Source organism: Manis javanica, chromosome 14, assembly GCF_040802235.1.
Source record: "Manis javanica isolate MJ-LG chromosome 14, MJ_LKY, whole genome shotgun sequence".
NCBI lineage: Eukaryota > Metazoa > Chordata > Mammalia > Pholidota > Manidae > Manis > Manis javanica.
Genome location: NC_133169.1, coordinates 82,457,083 through 82,473,256, shown reverse-complemented (window position 1 = coordinate 82,473,256; position 16,174 = coordinate 82,457,083). Strand labels below are relative to the sequence as shown.

Below are 16,174 nucleotides of genomic sequence, written 5' to 3'. Positions count from 1 at the left end.
TGCTGAAGTGGTAGGTAGATGCAAGATAAAGGTAGAAAACATAGTTTAGTGCTGTAAGAGGGCAAATGTAGATGGTCAGGTGTGTGCCTATGGACTAAGTATTAATCCAAGCTAGACAAGGGCAGCAAAACATCCACGGATGCAGAAGATTTCTCTCAAAGCAGGGGGGGTGAGGTTCTGAGTCTCACCTCTGTTGATCCCCAATTTCTCACCTGATGGCCCCCCTGCGACTGTGCCTGTCTTAGGTTGTTCCTCCCTTGAGGAATCTTACCCGTCTCTGGCTAACCAGTCATCTTCCGGGGCCATACAGGGAAATGTAAAGTTGGTAAGTGAGAGAGAAGCCATATTGTTTGAAAAGGTTAGCTTTTTACTTCTTTGCAGATTTATGCCCTGTGGCTTCTATGCCCAGCACTTGTGTCAAGGTATCTTTACCACCTGGAGGAATTATGATACTCGGTAAATTCGATATGAGGCACGAATTCTATTTAAGGGTTGTAATTAGGAAGGAAGAAGAAAAGCTATAGAGGTAGCATATGGAAGAAAACATGGGAGGATTGATTATTTCTTTAACATATCTTCTTGTAGAGTACCTTAAGTATGTATAGGTTTTAAACTACTAACTAATTTGCACACACATATTAACATAATAGGAATACGGTGACATAAACAAAGCAAATCTATAATTACCATCCATCTCCAGTGAAGCCAAGAAAACCTTTAGGCACCCTAGGCATTTGTGAAAATTTGTCTATGATATGATGGATATTGTCCAACTGTACTTGAACAGTCTGAGAGAAATCAGACAAATTAAAGCAGCCCATTTCTGGGATCTGTTCACATCCCATATGTTCTTTTAACCGTAGATAGTCTATAGTCATGAGATTTTGGAGTGCTACAACTTGCACCCCTCCCAACTCCTGGTTGAGTTCCAACAGTACAGATCCGGTCAAATTCGTTGTCTCACTGTATGCACATGCCAGCCTAGACATCTCCCTCCTCATTCCAATGGCAAGTCCAGGAAACGGTGGGGTGGATGCAGCCACAACCGCAGCATCACCCAGATCCCTGTGGAGGCTTTTTTATGATGATTCCCCGGCACGAGTCCCCCAGAGAGTGCTGATGCCGGAAGCTCCTCCTCATATTGTATCTTAGTTCATTTTCTGGGTATCCAAGCTAGGCCTTGATCTTCTGCATAGAAACAAACAGACCCTTTGCCCACACTTTGACATGCCCTCTATACCACTGTGCAGAACTCATTGGAGGTCAGCACACAAGAACTGCTTCTTTTTTTTTTTTTTTTTTTATTAAGAGAAAGGAATATTATCAGAAAAGAGTACCTCCATAGCTGATCATCTGACACCCTTTAAGTGATCAACATTAAGGATATTTAAAGCATGCGTTGATCTTTGATTTACCAATAGTTTTATCCTATCAAGGAGTAATCCCCCTTTTCTTTCTTTTTTTTTTTTTTAATCTTTAATCTGCACTTACATGAAGAATACTATGTTTACTATGCTCTCCCCTATATCAGGTCCCCCTAACAACCACATTATGGTTACTGTCACATGGCTCTTTTTTAACCAACTTTTCACTTGATCTCGTTGCCAGTGTGGCTATTCTAATCTTCACTGTGCTCCTCAGAATTTCTCTTTGCCCCTTCTTCACTTTTGGAGCCAGATTCCTACCACCTCCCCTCTACATTTCCTGGCCTGCCTGCCTTCTAGTATTAGAGGAAGAGATGTGCTGTCAGCCCTGACTACTCTTGAGACTTTTCCCCTTTTGGTTAATTCCCTCTTCTTTCTCATCTTTAATCTCTCCCTGTCCACTAGCTCCTTTCCTTCACTTCATCAACATACTCAAGCCTCACTTTCCGTAAGAAAAAAATCTCCTTTCTCTCATTCCATTTCAAATTCCTCAGTGGCTCCACCTATTAACCTCCTATCCTGTTCACTTCTCAATAATAACAGCAACCAGGTGTTAAATACTTTGAGCATTTTATTTCATTTGATCTCTACAGCACCCTGAGAGATTTTGCAGAAGAAACTTGTAACTTGTTACATAGGCTCTGCTGTGCTTTAAGTACTGGCCATAGGCTCTTCAGCACTGCCAACCCACTGCAGGCTGCTCATGCTCTCAGCAGCTGTCTCCTTGTCACCAGCGCTAGCTGAGACATCTCTGTAGTGGATTTGATGGAGCTGACTCGTTCCCACTTTCTCAGTATCTCTTCTCCTTCTTCTACCTTCCATTAGTTCTTCAGCCCCATCTGTCCTTTAAAGACCATCTCAAGCAACAGTTCATTTCTTCCATAGCATTTTGTTGGTGCTTGAGGCAGGAGGACTTTAAGCAGAGATAGTGAGAGAAAATCTAATGTTGGGAAGGAGAACGGACAGAGGTTTTAAGGTGGTAAAGTACAGGTCACCAGTAGTGAATAGCAAATGGTTTACTTTGACCCAGGGAAAGCTTATAAATAAGGAAGTAATATGTATTAAGCTTGGAAAGGTAGCTAGAGGTAGATAATGGAAGTTCTGGAATACTGGACTAGGCATTTGATTGGATTATTTCTGAGCTCACTTGTCAAACCTCCAGTGGTTCGCCATCCACATGTGTAAGGTAACCATTTAGTTTCACACCTAAATCAGGATCCTTTTGCGAATGAAAGGAAGGACTGTAAATAATTACACTGAGATAACTTTGTGAGACTGGCCATAACAAACTGGGAGTTATAGTCACTCTGGCTATGCAACAAGTCAAGTCCAAGGTGACATTTTGATGAAGCTGCTCTGGAGGCTGTGTACAGATGGGTAGAAACAGATTTTGAAGTTAAGGTGGTAACTAGAAATGCAACATAAAGTTCTTCACTAGGTGGCTCCTGTGGGAATCAAAGAAAGCTGAGACTTCACTGCAGAAATTGATTTGGGGAATGTATGTGGGATGTGAGGTAGAGGAAGGAATTGCATGTGGTCACAGTCGTAAGCTGGGGTGATTAAAAATCGTACCCAATCATTTAAACAAATGTAATAAACCTTTAAAACTATTTATTATAAAACTTCAGAGAACCACTGCACTATAAGGGAAAGGTCATGAACAGGGAAATCAGAGAGACCTAGGTTTGAAACGTTGATGTGCCAATCACTAATATGTAGCTGAGTTTTAATTATTATTATATCTTTAGTTTCTTCTTTTATAAAATGGGAACAATGAAATATTTACTTTAAAAGATTGGGGTATTTGGTGGTGATATATATAAAGTGTCTGGTACTGTGGGTTATATAGTAAAAAAAAAAAAATAGCAGCAGCTAACATTGAATGCTTACTCCTTGCCAGATTCTAAGTGCTTTGTGTGTAGTCATTCATTTAATCTTCACAACTGCCATCTCAGCTACTACTATTCCCATTTTACAAGTAAGGAAAGTGAAGTAAGTTGGGTAAGGTAGATAATAAGTAGTAAAGTCCTGGTTCCAGAGCTGTTGCTCTTAACCTCTAGACCATAATGCTGCTAGGGATTCAAGAAGTGGTAGCTGCTATTTTTTGTTTGCTTTGTTTCATTAAATTGAAAAATGGATTCAGTGCTGTTTCTTATGTCCACGTGTTATAGGTAGCAAGCATGAAGAGCAGGTGCCTAGATTTAGTCCCAGGTTTATCACTCTGGCTCCTGCCTCACTTGTTAGCACCATTAATTTTTACTCTCAGTCTGTGGTTCCCTGGTCCCAGTCATCATCCAGCAGTACCTAATATTTTGCTGTACCTGCTGTACCCATTCAGTTTCGCAGTTCTGTACATTGTATAACCTTCACAGTCTTCTAGCAAACTGTTACATAATCTTCAAGATTCAGGCCTAACATCATCCAGGAGACCTTTCCTTAACCATGCCTTGTTGCCACCTTAGAGCTATGGAAATAGGACTTTGGATGTAGAGACAAGAAGGACTTGTTTTCTTTTCTCTATTTTTATGCATAATATAAAGTACATTTGTGAGCATACCACACCTCTTCTTGTTGCAGTATTTATTCTGTTTTTGTGCTCTGATGATCATTAATCCCCTAATTTAAGTTTATACTTTACAGTATGGGCAATTTTTTTGTGTGTGTTTGTGTAAGTCTTGAAACTTTATAGGATAAGTTGTTACCATCCTTGATAATATCTTATTCAGTTTTAACATTTTTAAGTTAAATCCCATTTGTGTAGCTGACTTATCACTCTAGACTATAACCTTTTTGAAAGAAAGATTCATGTTTATCATTAATATTTGTATTCCCATGGTGGCTAGCTCAGCACCTTGGATATAATATGAGCCCAGTAAACATGTACTGAATTAAATATCTCAACACATCACTGCTTTATTTGGTTCTCTGCAGTGGAAGTATGATCCTCTTTGAAAAACATCTATCATACCTGAAAATCTTCAGAAAAGACATCCCAACCCTATGTGTTTTCTCTGACTACAGGTTTTACTTTCTGCACGACCAAGAATGATAATAGTAGAAGGAGGTATAATTTTCAACTGGAGTTAAATAAGAACTTGTAAGATACTAGATTCTTTTATGTATATGTTGCTGTTGTAGTTCTCATTCTTGTGAATGAAACTATTTAAATTTGACAGTCACTCTGTCTTAATCAGGAATCTACTGGTTGCAAGAACAGAATTCTGCTTATGCTAGTTCAAGTTAAGAAATAGAAGAGGGGAGAGACTATTGTCAGGATCCAGGGAATCTCCAAGTAAATATTGCCAGGCCTTGTACATATTGGAAGTAGGCTGTCTCTTTTCTGTATCTCTCACACTCAAGACAGTGTGGTCTCTTAACAACTTATCCTCTAGGAACTGAGTTTGGTGGGCCCATCTGTGCCAGCTTGACAGCCTACTGGAATGAGAGAGGGTTAAAGAAAGCAGTGTTGTGTGTCTTACTTTGTCTAAATGTCAAAGATAGCATAACCCTTCAAATTTGTTGGACTTGGCCCTAGTTTGGGGCCTGGGTTCTTTTGTTAAGCTCTAGAAAATGAACTCTGTTGATCTGAAAGTGTATTTTTGTGTATGTGATCTTTCTTTTCTCAAGAAGCTTTTTTTCTCCTATTTTCCACATTAGCTCTATTAGTTTATCAAGCACATGTCAAGTAAATGCTGAATTGAACTAGACTCTGCACTGTGATGTAAGAAATTTTTTTAACACTCAGTAATACTTAAATTTTAAAACTGCAAAAAGGTAATAAACCCAGGAATTTACCATTTGTTACCAACAGCTAAAAAAGACCAAAAGAAATAGAAAAAGGGTTTTTATACTCTGTATAGGTATAATGTGACTTAAAAACTTAATTTCATTATCATAAATTTCCTTTCTTCTCCTTTTTTTCTTCTCCCTGATCTTCCTCCCCAACTCCAAGGTTTTAGTAAATATTCCATAAGCCATATATACTATAATTAATTTAACTTTAACTTATTATTGAACATAGATTATTTCCAAAATTTTTCTTATGTAACATTTTGATGCATATATTTACACATAATGCCTTTCCATATTTAGGATAATTTAATAAAAATAGAATTATTGGGTCAAATGACATCAACAGATACATCATTGCCAAGTTGGTTTTGAAAAAGATTTGTACCAATTTTTGCTGCCACTAACAGTGCTCTTTTACCACATCTTTTCTAGTCCTGGCTGTTAAAACTCATTTTCATTTTTGCTACTCTGTGGGCAGAGTGGTCTCTACTTGGTACTTTAACAGCATTTTGTTTTTTATGCACCAGTATATATTAGGTTAGACCAGCCTGGATAAGAGTGTTTAACTCTTTGTAGTACAGTTGTTAGAGGTTGATTTACTCAGAGTTGACGTTTGATATTGTTAGTATTTAATGCTGACTAAATGCTTGACTAAATTCAAAACTCTTTTTTTTCCAGACCCTATAAGATTTGGATATGTCCTTCATATTTGACTGGATTTACAGTGGTTTCAGCAGTGTGCTACAGTTTTTAGGTAATGTTGGCCCTTTATTATCTTTGTTATCTCATTTAAGCCTACTTAAATAAAAGCGCTTATTTATTTAAAGCATCTTTATATGTAACCCGGTAGTTACTAATGTGGGCTTTGAATAATACAAATATGTTCAATTACTCATTGTATCCCTAATAAATTACATAATCTTAAGTACATTACTTTCTCCATGTTAGCCTTGGGTTCCTTATCTGTAAAATAACAGTAGTAATTCCTATCTCTTAAGATTGTTAATAGAAATAGTTTTAACAGGAATAGCTACCATTTATTAGCCAGTTTACCTAGGTGCTTTTCATACTTTATCTCATTCAGCCTCATAGGAATCCACTGCCTTATTTTTGTTATTATAAAAGTTCATTTTCCATGAAGCACCTTCTTTATCATAAATGGCAGTTTACAATCTACTAACTGAGCACTTGTTTACCCAACAGTTCTAATTACTGATTTTCCTTTTTTTATAGATTTAAAGATAGGAGAAATCTTTGCTTCTCATTCTTTTATTGATACACTTGACTTGCCACATTTTTCAGTGGAACAAGCTTTTGATTAACTTTTATGTTGGGATAGACACAACTCTATTATTATTGTAATAATTAATGAAAATATTTCTGGCCTCCTATTTTCCAATTTTGCCCTAAGGGTAGTCTCCTTGTAATCATCATCATGTGCATTGGCAGAAAGAGAAGCTTTTCATGTAATTACAGAGTGGTCAACATAGTTCCAAAGTGGTCACGACCATACTTAATGGAATAGTATCTCCTATGTAAATATTTCTTTCTCCACAAATAACAATCTTAACCAAGGAAATAAATTTTGTTTGGGAAATATAAATTGTGTTTGACTGATACATGTACATACACACACATAACTATTTTTGTTATTGTTGAAGTATAGTTGACATTTTAGTAGTTTCAGGTGTTCATCATAGTGATTCGACATTAATATACATTACAAAATACTCACCATGGTAAGTGTGGTTACCATCTGTCACCATACCATGTTATTAAAATATTATTGACTATACTCCCCCGACTAGACCTTTCAGTGACTGACTTATTTTAAACTAGAAATTTAACCTCTTAATCCCCTTAATTCCCTATCCCCAATTCCTCTCCCCACTGGTAACTACCAGTTTGTTCTCTGTATTTATGAGCCTATTTCTGGGTTATTTATATGTTTGTTTATTTATTTGCTTTGTTTTTTAGATTCTACATGTAAGTGAAATCATATGGTATTTGTCTTTCTCTTCCTGACTTAATTTCACTTAGCATAATACCCTCAAGGTCCATTCATGTTGACTCAAATTGGTAAGATTTCATTCTTTTCTATGGCTGAGTAATATTCCATTGTGTTTATGTACCACATCTTCTTTATCCATTCATCTAGGGTTGGACAGTTTGGTTGATTCTGTATCTTGGCTATTGACTACTATATATTAAAAGCATAAAATGTAAGATCATATTTTATCACAGTGTTTTTATTTCCTAGTTGAACCTCAATATTTGCAAAATTTTAAAAACCAATGCTTTATTTTTAAAATAAAGATCTTCACATTATTTTATACTGTCACTCCACTACAGGTCAAATGTCAGATCTCTCTATGCTACCTCCAAGAGAATTCTTTTTTTTTTTCATTCTTGGCCTTTATTTAGTGCACAATTACACACAGATGTGTCATGCTATTTTTTTTTTAAATTGGCTCGAAAAGCTAGAAGAAATGGACAACTTCCTAGAAAAATACAACCTTCCACGACTGCCCAAGGAAGAAACACAAAAGTTAAACAAACCAATTACGAGCAAAGAAATTGAAACGGTCATCAAAAAACTACCCAAGAACAAAACCCCTGGGCCGGACGGATTTACATTGGAATTTTATCAGACACACAGAGAAGACATAATACCCATTCTCCTTAAAGTTTTCCAAAAAATAGAAGAGGAGGGAATACTCCCAAACTCATTCTATGAAGCCAACATCACCCTAATACCAAAACCAGGCAAAGACCCCACCAAAAAAGAAAATTACAGACCAATATCCCTGATGAATGTAGATGCAATAATACTCAATAAAATATTAGCAAACCGAATTTTAAAAAAAAAATTGGCTCAATCCTCCCCCAGGCTTCCTGGCACTTTTTTTTTTAAATTTTGGTATCATTAATCTACAGTTACATGAGCAACATTATGGTTACCAGACTCCCCCCATCAAGTCCCCACCACATACCCCATTACAGTCACTGTCCGTCAGCGTAGTGAGAATTCTTAAATTTTCTTATTGGACTGAAGTATTTTGTCATATACTTAGAATAACTGGGTCAGAAATAGGGGTTTTAAACTTTATTATACTGGGATTTTGGGTTGTAACAGTTAGGACTCTATATCTTGGCTTATAGAAAAATGAATCTGCTAAATTAAAAAGGCAAAAAGATTACATCACAATCAGGAACCAGGGTGGTTTATAGGGGTAACATTAAGAGGCAGCATACAGAAACGGAAGCACACCAAGGCTTTCGGATCATTCATGGGTTCAAATCTGACTTCCAATATTTGAGCAAATTAACCTTTGTTTCCCCTCTGTAAAAAAGAGGATAATAAATGCTTACTTCAAAGAACTGTTTTGAGGATTAAATGAAATAGTGTATACAGGTGTGCTTAACTGTGCCTACCACAAAAGAATTTGTTCCAACCCACTTTAAATGTTAAAGTCTAGGTGTTCCCTTTTCACTCTTCAGTGCAGTTTTACTGTTTATAAGTTAGGATGGTAAGATTCATAGTGTTGGTTAGAAACAATCTTTGTAGAAACCTTTTAAGAAATAGAAATGTTTAAATAAATTATTACTCAGAATTCATAATTAAAGGAGAAATGTAGTATTCCAGTTCAATCTCAAATGTGGAAGATAATCTTCCCATTAGGATCAGAATTATTGTTCAGTAGGTGATTAAAAGATTATGATTTCAGCAGTACAGCACGGAAAAGACAGGAGCATGACTGTAGCATCTTACTACACTGATAGTGACTGATAATTGGGTGAATGTTGAAACCACAAACGATGTTGCTCATGTGAAACCTTCATAAGATTGTATGTCAATGATACCTTAATTTAAAAAAATGATTATGACTTCCATGTCTTTTTTTGTTCATTGCTTTTTTTTAAAATTGAAGTATCACTGGTGCACAATCTTATATTGGTTTCAAATATACAACACAGTGGTTCAATAATTACCCATATTATTTAATCTTTACATCCTCTAGTGTGGTTACTATATGTCAGGGTAGCAAGATATTACAGAATAATTGATTATTTTCTTCCATGCTGTGCTACCATCCCAGGGACCAACTTATATTGTGATTACGAATTACTGGGCCCTTTGTCCCCCTCCTCCTCCCCTGCTCCATTCCCCAACTCTTTCCCCTTGGTAACCACTAGTCACTTCTCAGTGTCTATGAGTCTACTGCTATTTCAAACAATTTATTTCTTAACCTTAAATGTGGATAAAGAATGAGGTGTTGTTTTGGCATGAAAAAGGGTGGCCTCATTCCCCTCTGTAAAAAATGTTTCAAAATATTTCAGTCCGATAAAAAGATTTAAGAATTCTCTTGGAGGTAGCATAGAGAGATCTGATATTTGACCTGTAGTGGAGTGATAGTATAAAATAATGTGAGGATCTTTATGTTAAAAATATAGCATCACAATTGCCTAAAATCTTTAAAAGTTCATTTATTGATTGAGTAAATGTTTTTTGAGGTGCTACTGTGTTCCCTGTCCTCACATAATTCCATGGGTATTAGGCAATCAAACACATGAAAGGTAAAGTTCAGTACCACCACAAACCTATTAGAATGTCCAAAATCCAGAGACTGACAACACCAAACGCTGATAGGGATGTGAAGCTACAGGAACTTTAACTCACTGCTGGTGGAAATACAAAATGGTACAGCCACTTTGGATTTGATTTCTTAAAAAACTAAACATATCCTTGCTATACAATCCAGCAGTAGTGCTCCTTTGTATTTGCCCAAAGGAGTTGAAAACTCATGTCCACACATAAACCTGTAAACAGGTGTTCATAGCAGCTTCATTCATACTTGCCAACCATGGAAGCAACCAAGATGTCCTTCATTAGGTGAATGGATAAACTGGTTCATCCAGACAATGGAATATTATTCAGCACTCAAAAGGAAATGAACTATCAAGCCAGGAACAGACATCAAGGGACCTTAAATGCATATTACTAAGTAAAAGAAGCTCATCTGAAAAGGCTATGTGATTCCAAATATATGACATTCTAGAAGAGCCAAAAATATGAAGACAATAAAAAGATCAGTAGTTTGCCAGGCAGCGGGGGTGGTATGGGATGAATAAGTAGAGCACAGAGGATTTTTTGGGCAGTGAAAATAATCTGTGATATTATGATGATGGATACATGTCATTGTGCTTACGTCCAAACACGCAATGTACACCACCAAGAGTGAACTCTAAGGTAAACTTTGGGTGATTATGATGTATCAATGTAGGTTCATCCTTGGTTAAAAATATACCATTTTGGTGAGTATTGATAATGGAGGAGGCTGTATATGTGTTGGAACAGGGTATATGGGGTATCTCTATAGCTTTCTCTCAATTTTATTTTAAACCTAAAACTGCTCTGAAAAAATCTTTAAAAAAAAAGGTCAATATGTAATTCTGCAGTAAATGCCAGTCTACTATAAATTGGTCAATGTTCTCTTTTTCTCTCTAGCTTTGATCTAGTAGTATGTGGTTGATGTATCTAAAATTATTTGCTTGGAGTTTTTTGTTGTTGTTGCTTAGTTATGCAATCCTGTGAATAGTTTAACCTTATTTTCAGGGATGATTTGACAATGAACTAAAATCTTTTTACTGAAAAAACTCACCATAATTTTTATTGCCAAATAATATTTATTTTCATCCATGAAAAATCTCTTCAGTTTATCTTTTGCTCTAGCTTCATAAATACATGAGGTCAAGTATTTCGTGAGTGTTTCAGTAGTCAAGGACACAAATATTTACCACTAAATTATTAAGGAAATTGACATTTTGGCATTGCAGATAAGTTTACATAACACACATTCATTGATTGGAGCAACGTTTAATTTTATTATGACTGGAATTCCCCAATCATAATAGATTTAAAATAGCTTTTCAAAACTAAAAATAGATTAGAAATCTATGCTTGTTCAGGCCAATATAAAATCTTAAAAGTGTAAAAAGTTAATAGTTGTTTATCAGAATTCTAGAGTAATTAGGAAAACATCTCAATAACTAAGCTATAAGTATTATACTTTTATTTAAAGCCATTTTATTTGAATAACTGTGTCAGGTATTACTTTGATTAATCATAGCTACTACTCTGCAGGATTATATAAGAAAACCGGTAAATTGGTATTTCTTGGATTGGATAATGCAGGAAAAACGACATTGCTACACATGCTAAAAGATGACAGACTTGGACAACATGTCCCCACGTTACATCCCAGTAAGTATATTCCTCTGTGCAATGGATTACTTTGTCCAGTGATACCAATTCATAGGTGCTAACTAAAAATTTTTGTTTTGGGTGTTTTGTTTTTTTGTGTATGGATAAATTATGATCAGGTGATTTAACCTATTCTTAACATAGTACAGTAAGTAATAAGTTACCCAACTCCCAGGGAGTATATTTAGATATTGAAATAATCTTATCAGTTAGTCACCCCCATCTAGCTAGAGGGATTAAAAAGTTATTGTCTCAGGGATTATCACATGATTGAGGTCTATCCAACCATACATTGCTTAGGTTGTAAATAGTCTCCTTTACCCTGTTTAAATAAGTTAAATTTCAAATTTGAAAACTGTACTATTTTAATCATTATTTAGTGGACAGATTATAGTCTTATACTTTGCTAGTAACTCTCAATTTATAACCAGTTATTTGCCTAGTATTAACAGCCTCAAGGATATCTAATATAAAGACCATGGAACTATTCCAAAAGCAGGGCATGTGTTGATACATTTATTGGAAGTTTTAAAACAACTCGAAAAATAATTTACTGTGCATTCTTTAAGGAAAACTACCTGGTGGACACCACATACATTCCATCCTATATGTATTATGTAATTGGTACTGTTTGAGAAAGTAAAGTAACAAAATTATTAGAAACAGAGGCCTAACTTACAAATAGCTGTGACCTTACTTTTACTGTTGAAAAGACTATGAATCAAGTAGACACAGAATTTAAAGATGAGCTACTCCACAGATTGATTATGAAATAAAGTGTGGCCTTAATAATGAGTATAAAATTGAGAACTGAACAAAAAGTAGATCATGTAATAGCTATTTAGTAAATATAGTAAATACTCAATAAGGAAGGAGAACAAAAAAATACCATTTTATCTATAAAATGTTAGTAAGTGAAGTTGGAAAAGGAAAATTTCACAAAATTGATAAATTCTTTTTTGTATTAGGAGAAAAGAGTGAGGCTTGACAAATAAGATTCTGATACAAGAACAATACTATTAAAAAAAATGGTCATGTGAGATTAAGTATATAAAATTGTCTGCAAAAACAGAATTGAAAGAGACTATAGAATGGCATTATATTAGGTGTAAGTCATTTTTTAATTTTTTGATGTTCCTCTCTTTTACTCACAAATATTGAGCACCTACTTTATGTCAGACATTGTTCTAAGTACTAGGCGTAAAAGCAGTGGCACAAAACAATTGCTACCTCAACCTTCTTGCAGCTCACATTCATTCAATTTACATTTTTCAATTAATCAGAAGCATATGTGAAAAAGGTAACATATATTTACCTATGATCTGACAATTCCACTGCTAGGTATTTATCCAGGAGAAATGAAACACATTCACCAAAATCCTTGTACAAGAATGTTTGCACGAGCTTTATTTGTAATAGCCAAAAACTGGAAACAGCTCAGATGTCTGTCAAAAAAAGAATGGATAAACAATGGAATTCTACTCAACAAGAAAGAGGAATGAACTACTGATACATACAATGCATATTATATTGCATGGATGAAGCAAGTCACAAAAAGTTATAAATTGTATGATACCATTTATATGAAAATCTAGAACAGGCAAGCTAACCTGTGGTAATAGAATTCAGATCAGTGGTTGCTTCTGGGAATGGAGGCGGGGATTGACTGGGCAGGGGCAAGAGGGCTTCTTGGGATGTTAACAGTGTTCTGTATCTTCACTAATAAAATTGGGACTTCTTTTATAAAGCAGAGAGTGTTCTGGGAATTGTAACCATAGAGGTAGTTTGCCAATCACACCCAAGTTTTGTGTTTTACGTATGGAAAGGGATACACTTAAACACAAATTGCATTAATTATTCATTCATTTGGCACTCTACATACAGAATTTTTTAACAAGATAAGCTATGGGGCCACGGCAGTTATACTGAATAATTAACAATTACACTGAACCTTTCCTTGTTTAATTGTAGGGGACCTCCACTTGGGCCATGAGTGAGCGACAGTCTGGCATTAACCTCCCACTGTATGAACAACCAGAAAACTGGACAAAAACATACTGCAACTGTTTTCAGATATTGAGCAATAGTTAGCACAGGACTATGATTCCTGAGAAAAAGCAAACAAACCCTTTCTTTATTCACAGGAGATAATTTTCAGACCATGGTACAGGGAGAGGAAACCCAAACATAACCCAGTAGTATGGCTAGGTTGAGGAGACAGAAACCAGAATTTGGGGGTCCTTAAGTGACTAGAATATGCTGGGCGACTAGCAGAGAGGAAGGAGCTTTGCAGAGGAAGAGCTCCAGAAATGTTCATGGCTAAATTTTTGATGTTCCTCTCTTTTACTCACAAATATTGAGCACCTACCTTAAGTCAAACATTGTTCTAAGTCCTAGGAGTAAAAGCAGTGGCACCAGTCTTTGCATGCATAGGGTAAAATCCACATGGCCAGTCAAAGCACAATTTCTGGAGAAAGAAGAGTTACAGCAAGCAGAGCTGTTGGCCAAATAATTCCCAGAGTGCACATGTGACTGGAAATCATTCATACTCCCGCCAGCCAGATGGATACACCTTGTTGAATATACAGGGCATTCAATAGAGATGCCAAAAGGATCATACCTTAGTAATGGGGCTTGAATAGTCCCAAAATAAAGACTACTTTAGATCTGCCCTAACGAAACTTTAAAATTGGTCTGCAAGCAGTTTAACTGCCTGCCAGAACAAAATCCAGCTTTTTTCATGAGAATCCAACAAAATCCAGCACCCTGTCAAAAATTAGTACAAATACAAAGAAGCAGGAAATCTGGATCCATAACCAGGAGAAAATCAGTAGAAACAGATCCAAAAGTGACAAAGATGATGGAATTAACAAATAAGGACATTAAAACAGTTATTATGAATGTGCTCAAAAATATAAGGAAAACATGAATGTTATGAAAGAAATGGAAGATATAAGTCAGAACTAAGTGCACCTTCAAGAAATGAAAAATACATTACCTGAAATGAAATTTTCACTGGATAGAATTACCAGCAAATTAGAGAGTGCTAGTACTGCAGAAGGAAAGAACAGTGAACTTGAAGTCAACACAATACAAACTATATAAAATTAAGCATAAAGAGAAAAATAACTTTAAAAAAATGAACAAAGAACAAAGAGTGCCTTGGTGACTGGTGGGGTCAATATCAAGCAGTCTAGCAAACCTTTAAGGTTCCAGAAGAGGAAAGGAGGAAGCAGAGAAAATACCTGAAGAAGTAATGACCAAAAATTTTTATTGTATTTGTCATTAAATATTGTCACCTGTGAAATGTGACAGCCATGAGAAAAAGTTACTATTTCACTTGTATCATTTAAGATGTTTTACAGAAAAGATTACTAGATTGGAACAGTTACTTGAATTCACAGCAGTAACTATCTGAATAGATTATCATTTTTACCAGGAGAAATAAAGAAGGAAAAATAAATGTTGGGTTTGTGGTGGGTGGTGGATAATAGAATTGAGTATCATCATTACTTGTGTTAAGTTGCCCATATGAACTGAAGTATATCTAATCACAACAAAATTCCTTTATTAGTTCCTAAATGTTTGAGTTGACTTTGTTTGCAATTAATAAAACATTTAGTAGCAATATATACTATGAAGGGATTTCTGATTTCATGTTGTAAAAATACCTTGTACTGTTATTTAGCTTCAGAAGAACTAACCATTGCTGGCATGACCTTTACAACTTTTGATCTGGGTGGTCATGTTCAAGGTAAGATTCTGTTACTCTTACAGTTGCTTTATTGTATTTTAATTTAACAAAAATGTGACCAGTATGTTCCAGTGCATGAAATCTCATTCTATTCAAGGAAGGCCAGAGTAGATTTAAAATTTAGGAATTATTACCCTAGATGGATGCTTTAAAAGCAAGGGTGATTTTCATGATACTCCTGGTCAGTTTAAGCCTGAATTGCTTTTGGTGGTGAAACATGTAAGTAGAATTTAGCCTCCATTCTCTGTCTGCTCCAGTCCACCTTTCACTTACTGTCATTATCATGCTATGAATATCTACTGCTGCTTATGCAACAACTTCAATGGCTAACCTACAAAATAAAGGCCAAACTTGACCTGGCACTTGGGATTTTGGGAATCTAATTCAGGTTTACTTTTTGATTATTTCCCCTTATTCTCCTTCCCATTCTCTGAACACCAACCAAACCCTCTTGGTGTTCTCTCTCCTCTGTGCTTTGGTTCGAACTGTCCCTGTCTGCACAGGAGTAACCCACCTTCAGGGCCATTATCACTGCTGCTGCCTCCTCGGAGAAGCCATTTCCAGTTGGGGAGCCCCGTCACACTTAGTGCATTTGTGTACATGTCTGCAAGTTTGGAAAGCCTGTTATCTCCTCTATTAAACTTCCTAGGACTAAAATCCTTCATTTTTTATATTCCTAGAAGGATTTTGCAGTATCCAGCACATAGTAACTGATAAATAATATATATTACAAAATTGGTGGGCATTCTAAAAACCTCATATAACAAATTGTTGGGAAGACTTTAAGTGCCTTAAATGTATTTGAAACATGTAAAAATTGTTTGAAATATAGATAAAGTATATTTATGGACTATGAAATATAATGATTAGAATTACAACCTAATGGAGTTTGCCTGAGACTTTGTTTCTATATTGTTTTTAAGATATGTCACAAAACTG

The 16,174-nt window shown here is 35.6% G+C and overlaps 1 protein-coding gene across 1 annotated transcript in view; it reads left to right on the top strand.

Moving 5' to 3' along the window:
* SAR1B (secretion associated Ras related GTPase 1B) overlaps positions 1-16,174 on the top strand; it is a 30,063-nt gene that overhangs the window by 6,006 nt on the left and 7,883 nt on the right. The window contains exons 2-4 of the mRNA XM_017647379.3: positions 5,895-5,970; positions 11,362-11,481; positions 15,170-15,235. Of these exons, the coding sequence (XP_017502868.1) occupies positions 5,913-5,970; positions 11,362-11,481; positions 15,170-15,235 (244 nt within the window). The 5' untranslated portion in view covers positions 5,895-5,912. The remainder of the gene's footprint in view (positions 1-5,894; positions 5,971-11,361; positions 11,482-15,169; positions 15,236-16,174) is intronic.